General features: G+C 39.0%; 1 protein-coding gene across 1 annotated transcript in view; it reads right to left on the bottom strand.

The window, feature by feature from the left end:
• ASAP2 (ArfGAP with SH3 domain, ankyrin repeat and PH domain 2) overlaps positions 1-17,932 on the bottom strand; it is a gene marked incomplete at its 5' end in the record, with an annotated part of 44,126 nt that extends 26,194 nt beyond the window's left edge. Inside the window, 7 exons of the mRNA XM_010153108.1 lie at positions 773-860; positions 6,853-6,922; positions 7,039-7,142; positions 13,608-13,694; positions 14,177-14,252; positions 15,604-15,689; positions 17,803-17,932. Of these exons, the coding sequence (XP_010151410.1) occupies positions 773-860; positions 6,853-6,922; positions 7,039-7,142; positions 13,608-13,694; positions 14,177-14,252; positions 15,604-15,689; positions 17,803-17,932 (641 nt within the window). The remainder of the gene's footprint in view (positions 1-772; positions 861-6,852; positions 6,923-7,038; positions 7,143-13,607; positions 13,695-14,176; positions 14,253-15,603; positions 15,690-17,802) is intronic.
• Positions 17,933-18,980: the final 1,048 nt, after the last annotated feature.

Raw genomic sequence — 18,980 nt, forward strand, 5'->3', positions numbered from 1 at the left:
GCATACGTGAGTTCTGGTCTATTAACAAAAGGAGCACATCTTACATTTACAAATAGAAAAGAACTTAATGATCTGACAAAGGAACAGATGAGGAATAGATTTATATTCTTCTCCCCAAATAATTTGAGATTTTAGCAATATATATTCGTAGTATTTTAGGAATATATTTTTATTGAGCCCATAAATATTACAATGTCCCAGTGAGAAAACAAAGGAAACATTCTACTACACAATTTTGTATCATCTCATTCAGTTCCCCAAATGACTCAGGTTTTGTGTTTTTAATATTTCAACTCTTTATCTCACCTCTAGATCTGCTTGGAGACAACAAAACTGAAGATTTCATTATTTTCTTCAGTTACACAGCAACCACTATGCTTAAATTTTAAGAAGTTTTGTCATTGTTTAAAAGCTTCTTCTGATCTTGTGTGAGCGCCGTAACTTTCTAAGATGAACAACTATAACATTTTCAATACACATGGTGATGTCACGGCAAAAATATTGTTACTCTATAGTAATGCAGCAGCAAATTACATAGAATAATGGAGTAAAGACAGCCTTAAAAACAAGTGGTTTTCCAAAGCAACAGGTACAGTTAGTTGCACAATGTGACAGTAAGGGAAATGGCAAACTGTCATAGGAAGGGCATGTTGTAAAGGGAAGCATTCTACAGTTGCGAAAATGTTTAAGTGGATTATTGAAACATCTACAGAAATAACGCAAAACCCTTTCATATTAACTGCAAGTAAAAAGACCTGAACAACAAACCTACGTGATATGAGGTCAAAACATTTTTTCTCCTCTGGGTTTGTTTTCACTTGGCAGGTTAACAGATTGAGCTTTGCCGGGGGTCGGTTAGCCTATGTGAAGATAAAGCACAGACATTTTAGCATATCGATACCGACTGAGCCCTGCATTCCAAAAACACAGGCCATCCCACAGGCCAAAAAGACTTGAAAAACAGCTGTTACTTTAATTTTTAATAACCCAGGTTCTGATTTACATTATCTTCTGCATCATGGTTTGTAAACTGTATTTTCTTATATTTGGCTATTTTATTCACTGATAGTTGGACAGAAACTATAATTAGGACTGGGGAGAGGGGCAAAATCACTGCAATTATCACTACTCTGATGACCTTACCAGTAACACTTACCTGAAGGAATCAAGTATGACAGAGAGACAGATTCATTTTACTTAAGTTTAACCCTCTAACATTGAGACATTTAGTTAAAAAATTGTCTAGGTTTTCAATAATCAAATAATTTGTCTCCAGCTAATGCTTTTAAAGAGAGCCTAGATAACCAGTTTAGAACAAATGCTGAATCTTAAAATCTGTAATGGGACACACCGAAGGAAAGTAAGAAGTTTGCACAGAGAAATCTTGCAACAAACATTAGCAAAAATAAAATGACAGTTCATTACCAAAGAAAGTAGTGAAACAAAATATATTCTATAATGATGTAAGTTTTATAAAGTACCTCTCAGCTATTTCAGTTCCTTATTGACTAAAACGTGGCAATGTTTACTAAAAGCAAAATGTACAAGCAAACTTCCCCCTCTACCCTGCCCTGGTGAAATCCCACCTGTGGAGCCCTCAACATCAGAAGGACATAGACCGGTTGGAGCGAGTCCAGAGGAGGCCACGAAGATGCTCCGAGGGCTGGAGCCCCTCTGCTATGGGGACAGGCTGAGAGAGTTGGGCTTGTTCAGCCTGGAGAAGAGAAGGCTCCGGGGAGACCTTATTGCAGCCTTCCAGTACCTGAAGGGGCTACAAGGAAGCTGGGGGGGGCTTTTTACAAGGGCCTGTAGTGACAGGACAAGGGGCAATGGGTTTAAATTGAAAGTGGGGAGATTTAGATTGGATATCAGGAAGAAGTTGTTCACAGAGAGGGTGGTGAGGCGCTGGAACAGGATGCTCAGAGAAGCTGTGGATACCCCATTCCTGGAAGTGTTCAAGGCCAGGCTAGAGGAGGCTTTGAGCAACCTGGTCTAGTGGAAGGTGTCCCTGCCCATGGCAGGGGGGTTGGAACTAGATGATCTTTAAGGTCCTTTCCAACCCAAACCATTCTGTGATTTTGAAAAAGTCCCATAAAGGCTACAAAGACATTATTAATAGCATCTCTGCACTAATCTCTTTTTTCCCTTAACCCACCTGTCCTATAAGACTTAGGTAGGACCTACAAAGATGCTTTGTTTGCAACTATGACTCGAGGAATGGCTCGCACTTGCTACAACAGATACCTAGTTTCACTCTTCTTTTAGAATAATTAAATCAGAAAGCAGATAACTCGAGAGGCTCTGCTCTAGACAATATCTGAAAAATAACAGTTTGTTTAAATCATTAGGAAAACAGTATTATAAAGACACACTACCACACTTACTGTTGCATTCTAACATTTTAATCCATCAAGTTGCTGAAAAGACTGAATCATCTAAACAACAACTATATCAAATGAAGCTGATCTACCACATAATTAAATTTCAATGAATCATAAGAAACGTAGATCATCTCAGTCTCTTCTAAATTTATTGATGAAAACATTTAATTCAAAAGAGAAGGAAGAACAAGTCCAAAGAGTACAAATTTCCTTGAAACAGTATGATAAAAGGATGTATCTGGCCAAAAAAAGAACAAGAACATTATTGTATCTCAAGACTAGTAAAAGATCAAAACCATGCAGAAACAAAGGAAGAGAAACAATTACTTTTTTTTCCTCCTATTTAAAAAAAAAAGAAAAATTAAAAAAAAAAAGAAGCAGCAGCTCGGTGTCCTTGAAAAACAGCAAGCTCCTGTTTTGCCTAACATAAGCAGCAGACACAATAAAGTCATGCATGTTTTGAAACAACAAAACTGCAGGTCACTTGCTGGGCAATGTCAAACAAATTGTACCCAAGAGAGGTTTTGGAGGCAGCAAGATGACAATTATTGACAACCCCATTGTATTCTCTGCCTAGTAAATGGCTTTTCAAATTCCAGGCATTGCTTTTAGTAGTAAAAGCGCATACTGTTTTCATTATTTCAGCCTACCAGTGTCAAGAGTGCTTTGTAACTAGAAGGACACGAGAAAACATCTTGAAAATGCCAGTTTGGACCCATTTTCTTGGTTATATTTGAATATATTTAATATCCATAGCACTACGATTTCCAATGTTTACACTTTTAACGTAACTGTTTGTCCAAGAAGTGTCCAAAAATTGCCTACAATGAAAATACAAAATAAGCAAACAAAAATCAAAATATAAGTATTTGGTAAACAAGCCACCAGGAAACTCATACATACTTTTCTCAGCAGGCTGTATAAGAATGTAAAAATTCAAGATAATTCAGGTTAAGAATCCACTTGCCCCAGGACTTTGGATCTCAAGTGCATTCAGGACCTAACTAGTTTTCTGTAACTTTTGAAACAAGAAGTTGTAAATGGATCCACTAAAATGCTTCAGAGAGGTCTGAAGGACCACGATACACAGGCTCATCTCTCTGGATAGGACACACAGCTTAAGAACTCTGTACAGGACCTAAGAACCCAAAGAAATGGTTGCAACAACCTAAAACACATACTGGGCTAATGTGCTGATCTTGTAATCCAAACATATTCCAAAGCTTCTAACTGAGGACCATCTTATGCTCACGTCAGCATTAACAACCATGACATCTTCGCATGCGGCTGACACCACCACGTTCATCCTCTTATCCTGTGGCCGAGTAACAACCTCTCCCCACCCACCTCCCCAGTGTGTGGACAAGACGCTTCCGTCACGTGGCAGATGCTGCTCGGGGAGAAGTCAGAGCCTCGAGACAAAGGGAGCCAGGGCTATATAAATTCCTTAGGCACACTAGGCTGTATGTTGAACCTGAATCTCAGCAGGATTAGCAGACACTAGAAATGGACAATATAACAAATGCCTAACTGCTATTATGTTATTTGTTTGAAACCTCTGGATTTCTTTTTCCTGCATGAGTCTCTGATTAGACAACTAAATTGCAGACTACTAGGGAATTTTTGGACATCCATGTTAACACACCAACACCCTGAAAAGATGTGCTGCCATCTCTCATGCCATACAGGCAGATGTCAGCATCAGCTTGTGTTCCTGCCTGCAGGAATTGTGACCCTCCATCCACCAAAACTGACTCCTATGTTCTGGCAGCAAACACTAAGTGTAGGAATCAAAAAGCTATGCCTCTAAGGCCATACAGAGTAGTTCCACAATACAGAGTTGATTTTCACAAAAGGCACGAGCAAGTGTGTCCACTTAATAGACTGGTTGGCTGATTTCAATGGGCAATTTTCTAGGTAACACTGTGATTTCCTAAGAATCAAAAGATCAAATCTGAATCTTTTTGCGTTCAGATTGTCCCGTTAATCATAATGGTAGCATTTCCAACAATAATGAAAGAACAACAAATACAGTTTCCCTGATAATGAATCTCTTATATTCCTTTTTTTTTTTTTTTTGCAGACAATCAGGAAATTCCATTTAAGCTCTTAAAGCACAAACCAACTTTGTGGAATCTGAGGTTCTTCAAATGTAAGTTCTTCCCTTGTGACTTCTTGATACACAAACCACTTAGGAATTCCTATTTACATGGTTCAACCTGCTTCTATCATTGCTATCATCCACCTAAATTAAACTGCAGCCAAGTAGATGTCATAAAATTTCCAACTGCTAATAATTACACAAAGAAGCAGTGCCTGTTTTTCCATCAACCATTACCCTGCACACTGCTCTATGAATGCTAATTTCTTCTAAGCTTTTAGACGTCTGAAAGTCTAACTTTGCACATAAGCCAATGCAGACACGTGTATTCAGCGTTACAGCTACACGACTGACAAAGAACCAACCACATTCTCCCCATCCATATCAGCAAGCACTTGGCAGGCAAGTTTAAGCCAGAATACACCTTCTGCAACTGGCTGAAGACAGCTGTTGTAGAAACTAACTGAAAAAATAGTCCCTCATAAAACGAGAGGCTATATGACCAAATAATAGAAAACCATGAAGAATACTTAGCCTTTAAAGAAAAAACATTCACAAATGTCTATTTGATAAACCAAACAAAACTGACCACTGAATTTCTGAGAAATGGTTCATTTTGATGAACAGCTGGGAAGAGAAAATGACACATCATATTTTCAAGATCAGGAGATATTAACCCTGAGAAGGTCTGGAAATCAATGTTGTTGCTACGGAAGTCTCAGAAGAGATTCAGAGCAGCCCAGAAAATTCTCAATAGAAACCACTTTACCCATTTCAATGTCTGTGTAACAAGCATTAGGTTTTTTCACACAAAATCGTCATTAATACATAAGGGCAAACAGCAAATAAGTATAAGTACTTTTTAGGAGTATATTTTAAAACAAGAAGGTACTCAATTTTGTAATACAGAAAGATCAAGACCAAACTGCTGAAACCCACATATCTAAACTCCCATTTAGGTATCTACCTTAATAACTGATGTACAGCTACAGCTCCACTGATTTCAGTGAGAACTTACTGCTTCTAAAAATGTTAGACCATCTGGTAGACAGCTTATAAAAAGAGAAGAACAACAGTATCTGATAGACTCAGTAACTGTACTTGCATGTGAAAGTTTTAAAATTCTGCTCCACAAGTGGAGTTTGTAGCCTCTGCCAGCTCTGAGCTGCCGCAGCCACTGGTACCACTCCAGCATGTCCAGTGCCAAGCGCATTTACAGCACATGGAGACACCAGTCCAGAAACACTGAGAGACTTTTCTCTGACAAAGACACACTCATACGCACCCAAATGAGAACAGGGATAAACTGGTGGACAATTCCAAAGCCATAGTAACGACTCTACTTTGCAGGCCTGTTTTTGCACTCCTCCTTAACTCCTGCTTGTCAGCTCAGAAGGCAACAGCTTGTGGTTAGATGCACAAATGAGAGATTGATTCATTTCTGCTGCCAGGGTCAACTTGTAGTCATAGCAACAGGCATAACAGGATGAAGAACAGAATGGTTCATAACAGGATCAAGAAACTGGACTGTTTATTAGACTAAGAACGGGAAATACTGCCACTGAGTTGATTTTTGCCTTAAGAAACTTTCTTAACAGTTTTGGGAACACAACATAAAAAGTGAAAGGTTATGGGAAAGCAGAAACAGCTGAGTTCAAAGCCAAGTGTAAAAGGTCCAAAATATTAAAGTTTTAAAACTTTAAGAATAAATCCTAGAAGTTTGTTAATATGTTTGAAATATTAGTGGCAAAGCAAGAGGGACTTCTCTCTGACGAATGTCATCCCGGTAGAAGTTGCCTTCAGAGTTGATCTTCCCCAACAGCTACCCCCCAGGAAAGCTACCTTCATAACAGGTTACCATATCAGCATGTGGGTGTCCCTGCCCATGGCAGGGGGGTTGGAACTGGATGATCTTTAAGGTCCCTTCCAACCCAACCCTTGTGATTCTATGAAATATGGAGGAGAGAAGAGATTCAGCATTGTCTCAAGTTTGTTTTGTAAATATAAAAAGTTGCTTAACCCATATCAAAAAGATAGCTTAACACCCAGCTCTATCTTTCCAAAAAAATGAAATTAGGATTTGTATTTTTAGACAGTCTGGTAAAATATGAACAGTTTACACGAACTGAGTAATTAAAAAAGCCTTTCCCCTCCTCCACCATGTAACAGTCATGAGCATTGAAACAGTTGTATCTTCAGATACTGTGTATGATGATACATTTTAAACGGCTGCCTTAAAAAAATGTATCCGTCATATTCAAAATGCTCCATCAGGAATCCAGCTAATTCCAAATTATAAATATAGACAAGCATAGCTTGCTTTTTTGTATTAGCAACCATGAACATAAAATACTGTAAACAAATACTTACTGTACCATGGGAAATTGTAAGAAAACCATTTTTAACTGAGCACTTCCTTTTCTGCCACACTTTTCTGATTCTGATTAAAAGGGAAAAAAAAAAAGTGACACAGTTTTCAGTATATTTAGTGTTACATTACTTTGGCTCTTAGGATTAATTTTTTTATTTTTTCCAGTAAAATCCAGCAGCACTTACCCATCACTTTTCTTGTACAGACTACCATTTCGTTCAGTGCCATGTTCCTTGTTTCCCTGAGGCTGATGTAAACTGTAAGCTGTACTCTGACGAATCTGAGAATCCTGAAACACACAGAACAGCAAGTTGTAATGTATTCCATACTTACAACCACAATATCCCCCCGCTATTAAGAAGTCTCAGAGCCTTTCGTTCCTGCTCTAAAACTAACAGGCCAAATGGAGCACATTTTTCATACAATCACAGAATGGTTCGGGTTGGAAGGGACCTTAAAGACCATCTAGTTCCAACCCCCCTGCCTGGTTCCACCAGGCCAGGTTGCTCAAAGCCTCATCCAGCCTGGCCTTGGACACTTCCAGGAATGGGGCATCCACAGCTTCTCTGGGCAACCTGTTCCAGTGCCTCACCACCCGCTCCGGGAAGAACTTCTTCCTGATATCTAATCTAAACCTCCCCACTTTCAACTTAAACTCATTACCCCTTGTCCTGTCACTACAGGCCCTTGTAAAAAGTACCCCCCAGCTTCCTTGTAGGTATTGGAAGTTTGCTGTAAGGTTTCCCCGGAGCCTTCTCTTCTCCAGGCTGAACAAGCCCAACTCTCTCAGCCTGTCCCCATAGCAGAGGGGCTCCAGCCCTCTGAGCATCTTTGTGGCCTCCTCTGGACTCCCTCCAACCAGTCTATATCCTTCTGATATTGAGGGCTCCACAGCAGGATGCAGTATGCCAGGTGGGGTCCCACAAGAGCAGAGTAGAGGGGCAGAATCCCCTCCATTTTTCCTCCTCAATGAGAGAGAACAGGTTCCATTTCTTCTTCAGAGGGCACAAAAAACATCTGAGAAGTAGCCAGTATCAGCACCTGTCAAAATCCTCTTACTTGCTTTTATTTAGCTTTATTATGGGCCTTGATATATGTTTTTCTAACCCCCAAAATTATTGAGTAATGGACTTTCCAACTCATGCAAACACTGCAGTGTACGAACACTGAAAATTATTACTACCTGCAATTCCTAGTGCACCCTTCCATTGTAAAAACAATTACATACATAAATAAACCTGAAGAAGTAGTTTTCCTTGTGGACACCAAGTCAAGTTATTATCTGAAAAAGCACAAGAGACTTCCTAGAAACATACTTCTACGCCAAAACTTGAGAGCTATTAGGAAATAAACTTGCTAACTTGATTAAAAAAACACCATTTCATGAAAAAGATGAGATAGTGTGTTTCAGATATACTAGGAGTACTGTTGCAGATACATCATTTTGGGTTTGCAGAGTGTGCAGATGATAAAATAAAAATTACAGTCATCTGAAAGTATGATTTAAGAAGATTGTTTCTCTCTAATTACAACTTATCAGCCTAAGTATATCTCTGGATATAAGCAGGGGAAAAAGACCAACTACAACCAAGAACATACTTGGACTGTGCATTTCCCCAAGGAGTGCCAGCTCAGATGGAATGCTGCTCCTTTTACAGGCTCCAGCTGCACATTCTGCTACCAAAGCTACTAATGCACCAAAGCTGTTCAGGATCCTTCTCAACAGTAGTGGCAACACATGACAGGTCTGAAATACAATGGTAGGGACAGAGCTACCACCGACAGCCCCGTTCAGGGCACTCAGGACTCCACACCGCCCGGCTGCAGGATTTCAGGCCCATCCTGCATACCGTGCTGGAGCTCAGTGACCCTGAGAACCTTAAGCCAAGCTGAAGGCAGGCTGCAGTACTCCTTGGTGCTCCTTTTCAGCAGAAGCAACCTGTGCCCGCTTCCCTGACTCCTTAGTGACCTAGGAAGCCGTAACAGGTAGCTACAACATTTATCTGAGGCTTTTAAAGGCACTACCAAACCACTACTTAAGTGTCCATGCCTGACAAAGCATCCCTTCAGATCTAAACCAGACTGTTTATCATTCCTCTCCAGCCTGTTTACATGGAATTATTTGGTTTTGCACTCTGGCTGCCCAACGTAAAAACTTTTTAAAAGAATTCTTGCCACTGATTAAGAACCGCTGCACACATACGTTTACTGACTTCTGAAGAAAATCTGATCTGACGCTGCCTACTGTGTCCTACCAATGCCTTGATCCCTGCCTCCCATTAGCCAGTAAAGGAATTCCATTTCCAAGAAGATTAGAGGCCTTACAGGAACTTAATTTCAGTTCTCCACATCCTCATTTCTGTAAATATTTCAGATGACCTCCAACACCTGCCCACAGCTCCACTCCCATTACTTAGAATCATAGAATCACTAGGTTGGAAAAGCCCTTAGAGATCATCCAGTCCAACCGTATCTGTCCACCACTAAACCGTATCTCTCAACACCTCATCCCCCCGTCTCTTAAACACATCCAGGGATGGTGACTCCACCACCTCCCTGGGCAGCCTGTTCCAGTGCTTGATAACCCTTTCGGTGAAGAACTTCTTCCTTCCGTCCAATCTAAACCTCCCCTGGCGCAGCTTGAGTCCATTCCCCCTCGTCCGATCATCTGTCATTAGGGAGAAGAGACCAACACCCACTTCTCCACAACCTCCTTTCAGGTAGTTGTAGGCAGTGATCAGGTCTCCTCTCAGCCTCCTCTTCTCCAGGCTAAACAAGCCCAGTTCCCTCAGTCGCTCCTCATAAGACATATTCTCCACACCCTTCACCAGTTTTGTGGCCCTTCTCTGGACACGCTCCAGGACCTCAATGTCTTTCTTGTAGTGAGGGGCCCAAAACTGAACACAGTACTCGAGGTGCGGCCTCACCAGTGCCGAGTACAGGGGGAGAATCACATCCTACTGGCCACGCTGTTTTTGATACAAGCCAAGATGCCGTTGGCCTACTTAAGACTGTGAAGTCGCTTTTTGCTTATTATTTTCTGCTGCATTTTAGCTACCTCCCTTCAGCTGTTGTTTACGCTCAGCTGCCGTGTTTGGCCAAACTGGCAGGCCAGTAACACAAGCTTCCTGCTTTATTTCAACCAGAGAGGAAGCTGCTGTGGCTGACGTGTATTTCCACACATTCATTACTATGAACAGTATCTTTAAAAAATGTAATACTACTTCATCAAAAGAACTTAAGGACAAGACAAGGAGATTTTTAAATTTTAAATCCTTGGTTCAGGCCATGTCCCAACTGATAGTGACTGACAGATGACGGTTTTCTCAAAGCTCTCCGACAAGCAAATTCATGATTCTAATCTAGCTCCTAGCAGACAGGATGCCATACCACAAATCACCATCATAATTAACATCCTTCCGGGCAATTTCAGCATGCCTTTTCCATATGCAGGCTCCCCAAAGGATCTTCCCTTACTTCTGGTTTGCATATCGCACACAAGAGTACAAATCGGAGAGAACTGGGTCAGACCCAGTGGCCTCATCGGAGAGCAGGAACAATGTACACTGCCTATGGGAGGAAACGGATCACCGCAGGATATTATAGGAAACACCTAGCACAGAATATTGCCATTTTAAATCTCTCACTGAAGTACACAAGCCTAAGAAACTGAACTTTGTCCACTTTATCAGCTTTGAAATGCAGATAGGCCTACAAAAAAAAGGTGAGTCATTTCATCGCAGCATGTTTATTGTGAATCACTTCACTGACCACAAATAGGTTTGAAATGATTTCTTCCAAAGCCTTAGAAAGACTGACTGACTTCCAAATCAAGCTGAACAGCATAGCTAAAAAAGAAATAAATATGAAAAGAGTATTCTGTAAAGATGGTCTGTGACTACTGATAAGAGAAATTCTAAAAACCTATTTACCAGCCCCATTATTTAAACACAACAGAACTTTCCATACAGGGTGCTTTAACTTATACACGGCACATTTTGGCTAGCCATTCCACAGCTCCCATGGAGCAGGATTTCAGACTGTCCGGATGACTTCTGTGCTTAAAGCTGCCAAAAAGCCCTTACAGCTCTCCAAGAGCTTGAACTTCTCTTGCATTTGCAGGATCATTGCCAAGAGGAGGTTTCGGAGATCCATCCCTATCTATTACAGCCCCACAGAGCCTCCTACAGATGTATCTGCCAGAACACCCTGCAGGCAGCTTCTCCTATAGCACAGCTACCATAATTTTTGTCAGAAACACAAAATCTACCCTGTTTTGCTGTGGCCTAAATAAATTATAGGTTCTACCAAAGACGTAGAAGCAGCAGAAGCAGATCTAAACACTACAGGAAGGCTACCTTCAGAGAGGACATGCGAAAGAGAAATGAAGGCAATACGACTCTAAGGTGGACCGCAAAACTTGTAGGAACGCTACAGTTTGAAAAATAAAAGTTTTAGAATTAAAAATTATGGAGAGGTATACACAGTGATGCTTCAAAAAGAAATTTCAATACAAACGAGAGTTGAGGAAGTTCTGTGCAGGAGGAAACTATGTATACAAGCACGACAAAAAATGTTCATGATGAGTATTTGTGTCTGTCTTTTTTTAAAAAAAAAACCAACAGAAACATTTATCAACATTCTATTATTTCATACATGAAGTCCATTTTAATAAAAATAAATATATCTTCAAATTCTTGCAAGGACATCAAATCAAGCAACTGGATTTAATTCCCAAGAGAGTGAAAAGGAAATCACCAATTTGTCTTTCAGCAATTTTCTTTCCCAAGAAGAATCTGATAACTTTTTTTTTTTTGGTAATACAACAAACAAAAGAGGAGAAAAAAAAGAACCAGTCTTCTCATAAAACAGAAGAAATCTCAGAGGAAAAATCCAGTTTCTTGAATTCTAAATGGAAATCATGCGAACTATTTTCATTAGAACATAATAACACTTACTCTCCTAGACTTCGGTCACAAAATGTAAATGCATTTGAGGAAGGAAAAAGAAATCAGTTATAGTAAAGGAAATTACAGTGCAACAAGAATAATATTACTGGGTTGTACAGTAAATTATACTAGGATTGTTTGGCATCCTACTGATTAATTAATGTTTTCAAAAAACTTCATAAATAATTATAGTCCTGCTCATGCTCTGCAGGTAAGCATCTATACATAAAACTGCAGAATTAATAAAACACAAATCTAGTGCATAAAGCCCTCTTTACACTTGCATTTTTAAGTGCAACAAAACCAGTACAAGTAATAAATTTCTGTGTATTATTACATTTTTCACTCTGTGAAAAGATGTGTGCTCACCACATCTACCATATATGTGTAACAGCAGTATCACTGATAAACAAGTAAACAGAGAGAAGCAACATTCCCAGCAACCACGAAACCCAACTGCTCCTATTACCTCTCTCAGTCAACGGCCTGAATAAAACAGCAGGCCTGCTAACAGACCCTAAACAGCAAAGACTCCTTATGGAGAGTGGGCAGCCAGGGGTGAATCCAAAGGAGTCACTATTTTCCCTAGGATCACTAGTCTTTCATTCCACAGAACTCAAAATTTGGAAGTTCTTAGCAAATGCACCCCTCCGAGTCCTAAATGCTGGATAGAACCTAAGAAAGGGCCTGCAAACTGTATGTATTTTTAAACAATGGTCGTTATCACAAACTTCATGTGGTAACAAACAGCATCTCCACGTGAAGAGCGTTTAAGACATTCGAATGCCCATCAGCAAGTCATAGAATGGTTTGGGTCGGAAGAAGCCTTTAAGGATCACCTATTCCAATCTGTCCCATGGCAGGGACAACTTTCACTACAGCAGGTTGCTCAACAACCATCATCTGGCCACCGGTAAGAGGAGTCACCACAACCTTTGTGGGAAGATGAAAGTACGACCGGAAAAGATAAAGGAAGTCTGAGCACTACAGACTAAACTATTTCATTGTGCTCTTTCTCAGAAAGAGAATCTGAAAAGGGGGGAAGGGGTTCATTCATCACTTACTCATGGCCCAGCAGCCACACAGAGGAAGCTGGCTGGCATTTATTATATGAAGAGGAAGCATTAGCAAACTGAAACAAAAGTAGTCTCAATATTTAGGATTAGGCTATACAAAAGACGCTTACTTCCAGATCAGAGCTTGCCAAATAAAATTACTCCCTAATTCTTTAAATCTAACAGCAATCATTACTGAAACTCAAACAATACTTGTTAGATTGCTGAACTGACTCAGCTCCTGCACATTTGAAAACTGGCATCTTGCAGCAGAGTAGCCCATTTAATTGACATTTTTGCAGATGAGGACAAGAGGTGTTTTGGGATTTGAAGTTCCATTTTACACAATCTTTATACAGCTTGGAATACTATTGTGAGATAAGATTGTATTAATGGCGTCTCCTTGATACTGCCAGAGTTGTTCTATTCTCAGTTTGAGCAACATAGACACCACTGTCTGTCAGTTCACCAAGAGTGAAACACCTTAAGTATTTTGCAATATCGGTAACAAAAAGAAATCACTCTGCAGTAAGTCTCAGTTCTCAATGCCCACTCAGTCTCAGTGGGAATTCATTTTTTAAAAAATTACCTGTGTCAGAAATATTCAATATCGGCATCAAAAGGAAGATGAAAAAACAATAGGAATTTAGATGGCTGATAAAAGTTAAAATAACTCTATTTCAAATACTAACATTACATTAGAAGTAACTGAAATGGGTATTCCGAAGTTAAACCACCTTATATGCTCACCTCTTTCTGATCAACCTGGAGTGCTGATTTTAAAATATCTCTAAGCTGTGTTAATTGTCTCCTTTCCTCATCTTGTGCTTGTTTAATCTTGAAAGAAGAAAAACATAGGTTAAAAATAACATTACTGTTCAATTTCAACACATTTCTTCCAAACTTGCTACTTAATTGGTTCATTTTTTCTGAGAAACGCTCAGCAAGAATGAAAACACAAAGATAATGTGATCAGTTTATTTTCCTTTATATCTTCAGAAAACTTGATAATGGCTAGAATGTTGCTGGGTTAAGACTTTGATATTACCTCACACTGTTCTGGCTTCCATGTGTTCCATTTGAAACTGTATGTTATTTTCCACTTAGTAAACATTTTAGAGGAAAGACTGTTTTCCTAATGTTTTTAGCCAGTGGGGTCCTGCACTCAAACTAAGGCTTCTGGAGGGGATATGCAACCAAAATTTTACTCAAAACCTTAAAATGCTGACTACTAAAACAGTCAGCCAACCTGAACCAAAACGATCACAGTTTTACTGTTAGAAAAGCTTACAACAGAAATGTGAAAGATTGCTACTCACTGTATAAAGATCTGTCGAGAGTGTCTCAATTGAAGGCTTGAGACTTTCCACTGCTTTTAACCCATCCTGAAAGAAACTTAGAAGAAAAACAAAAGGCAAACTTATTCAACTTTGCTTTGTATTTTCTGTTTCAAAAGTTGCCAAAGGAAGACGTGCATATTATGCCATGCCATAAACTTCAAAACATTAAACGTTTCTTTTTTCTGCTTCTTTGATGGATCCACCTCTTTATTTCCATCATAGCTTATTCCAACAAGCAAAATCCCCAAATAGATTCAGAACTGCCACAATCCACAGTCACATTGTTTTCCTTATTCTCACCTCAAATGCAGTTTCTCATCTCACTTTTTGAAGGCCAGAGCAAGCAAAGATTCATCTGTAGAACAGCAAAAGCTCCAGAAGATATAAAATAATTGTGACTTCTTGGAGCCCAATAATTTCATGTCTGATGCAATCTTCCCACTAAAGCAAAACCCCTTTGTTTCCCAAGCATTAATTATGGACCATGTGCAGACTGAATATGCTGTATCTTACTGCATCGTGTGCATCTTTGTTTTGGCACATTAATGTTATTGATGTCAAGTATTCCAGCTCTTAAAAAAATAAAAAAGTGAGAATAAAAAAGTAAATTTAAAGAAACCACAACTACAGGCCCATTTAATTAAAAATTGCTGCACCATTTGCAACAGAAAGTATTTTCGCTCTGGGAAGCAAACATGAGAGTGAAAACACAACACAGTATTTATGTTGTTTAATTTTATTAAATGGAGAGAGCAGATGAATGACGTACTACAAGTGAAACTTATTTTTATGAGCAACATAGCAATATAGGGAAAAAGCCCTACAGATGCAGACTGGTCTTTTAAGATGAAAAGCTACTGATTTGAACAAGTTAACAGCAGCTCTTTCAAGTTTATAGCTATAATTTTATTACTATATTATTGATCTGTAGCACTATCATAAAAAAGTGTATCATTCTAATGAGAATTAATTAGAAAAAGAGTGATTCTTTCAATATAGTTTTATCCCAATGCTTATGCAATTATTTTTCCTTGAGCAAGGAATTAATTTAGATCTTTGCTAGATACACTCAACTAAGCCCATCAAAACTAATGGACCACTCACTACCCAATAGCCCAAACTAATAGCTGTTCCAAGAGTGGTTTATGAAATATGCCAAACTACTGTGCGGCACTCCTTTGGAACAGACAGTTATTTTCTGTGGGACTAGCTCAACCTCATCACGTGTTTCACGATACAGTAACAACAGCAACTAATCCATAACAAAAGCAGTCTGTCAAAAGGCATCAGCACAAACAGCTGAATCTTAGATTTTTAAAAATCTAGAAGTGTTACGATGATGTCAAAAGTTGAAAACAAAACATTGCTCCAGTTATTGTGTAGATGTAAAGAAAGCTAAAACATACTTGCACTGAGCATGAAAATACTTGATCAAGTTCTGAAGCAAGTCCACTCCTTTTTTAATCTTGATTTCATTGACTTTCAGCAGGTACTGTTTAAAACAGTAATACACAAAAGAAATTAATTATTACTGGTACAGCATTTTTAAAACATTTTATTTTCTGTTACATTTTAACAAGCTTTAACAGTTGCAGATTTAGAAGACCTAAATGAGAATGCATCAAATACTGGCTTCAAGGGTTGATCACACAAAAGCAATTGTTGTCACTGCTGATATTTGATACCCTGCAAGGCTACTTCACTATGATTAGTTCAAATTGTTAAAGCATCCCTCGTGGCTCCTAGTGGAAGCTTGCTCTAAGGAAAGCACGGAAGGGTTTCTGTAGTAAAGTTAGGAATCCATTCATAAACCTACCAGCCCATTTAGGCATCTATCTCACTCGTCATTCCATTCATTGCTAAATAGATGACATCAAGGAAGAGAGCAGTTTACTCAAAAAAGAGTGAGTGATTATTTTAACCATTTTTAAAATCTACCTTCTGATTTTATTGCTTTCTCTATCAATCCCTTATACACAGTAATTACAGCAAATTAAGGTTTGGCAAGAGATTTTAAAAATCTACTCTCAAGCTAAAAAAAAAAGATTAATTAGTATCCTTTTGCGTTAGGCACAATCAAAGTCCATTTTAAGTGACCCGAATGCAATAGCACAAAAGACACCAGCCACACAAGCAGAAGTAAGGTTGATCAAATATTTACAGGAGTCCTTAAATGTCCATTAAATTACAACAGTTTTCAACCCCTGCTTAGACACTGACATCCAAGCAAAGGACTGAATGTGTTTTTAGCAATGCACTAATCCATCTGGTTTTCCTCTAAGTACAGTGCACCCTAAATGTTTTGAACCTGCTAAAATAAAACTGTATGCAAGTGCCAGCTCCCAATGTTGCAGCTATTTATGCTGGTTCACGTGAACAGATGATTAGCCTAAATGTAGGCATGTGTATGGGGTTTGTGCAACGCACGATAACTGGATAGTATTTACAAGAATCACCTCTCTAGCTCCTGTTAATGTAAAATGGAGCTCTAGACATCTAACATTTGGTTCACTATCCCAATTTATAGAGAACTAGCCTATATTTATGATGCAACTTCAATATGTCCCACTTCTGATATAATGACAAAACCAAAACAAAGTCCCCTTTTATGACTCTTCAGAGGTAGTGGAGCATATAAACTTCTTTTCCCAAAAATCAGAAGAAATACAGGATGCACTTCAGCTATTCCACATTTAAGGTTAATTTGATCCAATCTCACAGGCTGCACCCTGCATTTTATTGTGACTACAACTGACTAAAGCTAACTCCTCCTTTACTGTGACACAGGAAGAGAGAAGCATCTGTTCCTGGTTGTTTCTTAGGAAGGATACAGATGGGCAATTAGCTGGCAACATCCATATGTATACTGGGTACTCAAATCCCTTCATCATTTTTGAATACTTGAGTCTGACTCCATATAGGAATGTGAAGCCTTTCTGGTAAGTATAAGTGCATGCTGTTACTAAAATTGGTATTCAGGACAACTGCTGTTGTCTTGGAATATGAGTCAAATTAGCTCTAACCATCACAGCAAAACCAGAAGAAACATCCCTGGTATATTTGTGAGTTAATGCATCGACAGAACAAACACAGCAACTTTAATTCCCAACCACGGAACCTGACATGCCCTTAAACAAATCGAACCAAAAATATTCACGTCAGATTTAACTTACTGCAAAATCACAAAGATTTCAAAGTAGAAACATTCTGAAACATCTTGAAAGACAACTGCATTCCATCCCTAGCACTTTTTTTTCCAGCACCAGCCCAACAGTGTGCGAGACTGGAGTCTCTCCTCATAATAACGCAACAGCTGCCAGCATAGGGAATGATGCAGAGAACGATCTAAGGCTTAAAATAACTTAGAGTGAAGTAGTGGTAGTGTAAAGGCTTATTTATTATCATCTCTTAGTGTTTAATTGAGCTTTGCATTATTTATTTATTCTACAATTTACTTGTTAAGTGAAATTAGAGAATTCCCTGCACAGTTAGCACTTCAGAGTAAAAAAAATGTGGTTTACACATGGAGTCCACTAATAACTTGGCATTTCCCTCTAGCGTCACAGTTCCCATTAAACAACTGTGTTTTCACGGCTCAATCTTACCTCACACATCTGTAACTGGAAGAACCTTCTCTCTTTCTCCATCTCTTCTGCAATTTCAGCTCCACTTATTTCTGTACGGATCATCCCATGCAGTTTAGCATGCTCTTTTTTCTCTTTCTCTATTTTTGTACTGTAAGGCAAAGAATCAGCGAATGAAGTGAGAAATACACAGCCTCTCAGGAAATCTGATTATTCACAAAGTCTACTGACAGATGCAGAGCCAAACTCTGGTAGCTTTGCATACGACTTGCTTTCAGATGACATTTCATTTGAAATATGACAATGACTAAAGATCAGCAATGACATACAGTAGCTGATATCTAATTCAATCATCTGTCAAAATCATGTCCTGACAGATATTACAAAAGGAGATACTAAATGAGATGAAGATACTAAGTTCTTGCATTAAGAAAAAAAAATCCAGAAACAAAATAATTAATTTTAATAGAAAATGTAGGAGGATGTTTAATCCCAACTGACCAAGCACTAGTTAACAGAGTTCAATTATGTCACCAGATTTATTGAGTCTTGCCTGTCATCAAGTCATCTTCTATATATACAGGGTTTCCTAAGCCAAAATCACAGTTGTCATCTCTACTTGCTCCTGAGCCAGTTGGCACTGGGAATGCCGGCCAGCCGGCTGTGTTGCAGACTTCAAAGTCTGCTAGACCAGCTGTCCTAATTCTCTAAAAGTTTCCACAAACATTTTCCAAGAGCTCTGAATAAAGCAGGTTCTCCTGCAGCATATAAATGAATGTGATGCTTGCCACACAGTATCGCTACCCTGAACACACTTGTGCATTTGTTACAGCTCTTCTCCGTGTTATTCCTAAAGGCATAACGTAATTATACTACCCAGTTAGGCAAGCCTGATATGAAAAAACACTATTAATAAGAGAAAATACATGAAGACATTTATTTTTTGGAGAAAGACTTTCAGTTTGCCACTTGTACTGTTTAGAAGCTGAAAATTCTGGAAAGAGCTTCCTGAGGAAACGCTGTACTGCTTTTGAACAAGAGGAAGCATTACACAGGAATACAGGAAGCAGATGAGAGGAACAAATAACACAGGCTGCTGTACCTCCTCTAGGGCAGTCAAGTGTCTCTCAGCTCCCTCTCTCTGAAAAGATGACATGTCTCAAGTGCTCTCTTAACCTATGTTAACATTACCCTAACGG

The sequence above is a fragment of the Eurypyga helias genome, unplaced genomic scaffold (genome assembly GCF_000690775.1).
Source record: "Eurypyga helias isolate BGI_N326 unplaced genomic scaffold, ASM69077v1 scaffold12076, whole genome shotgun sequence".
NCBI lineage: Eukaryota > Metazoa > Chordata > Aves > Eurypygiformes > Eurypygidae > Eurypyga > Eurypyga helias.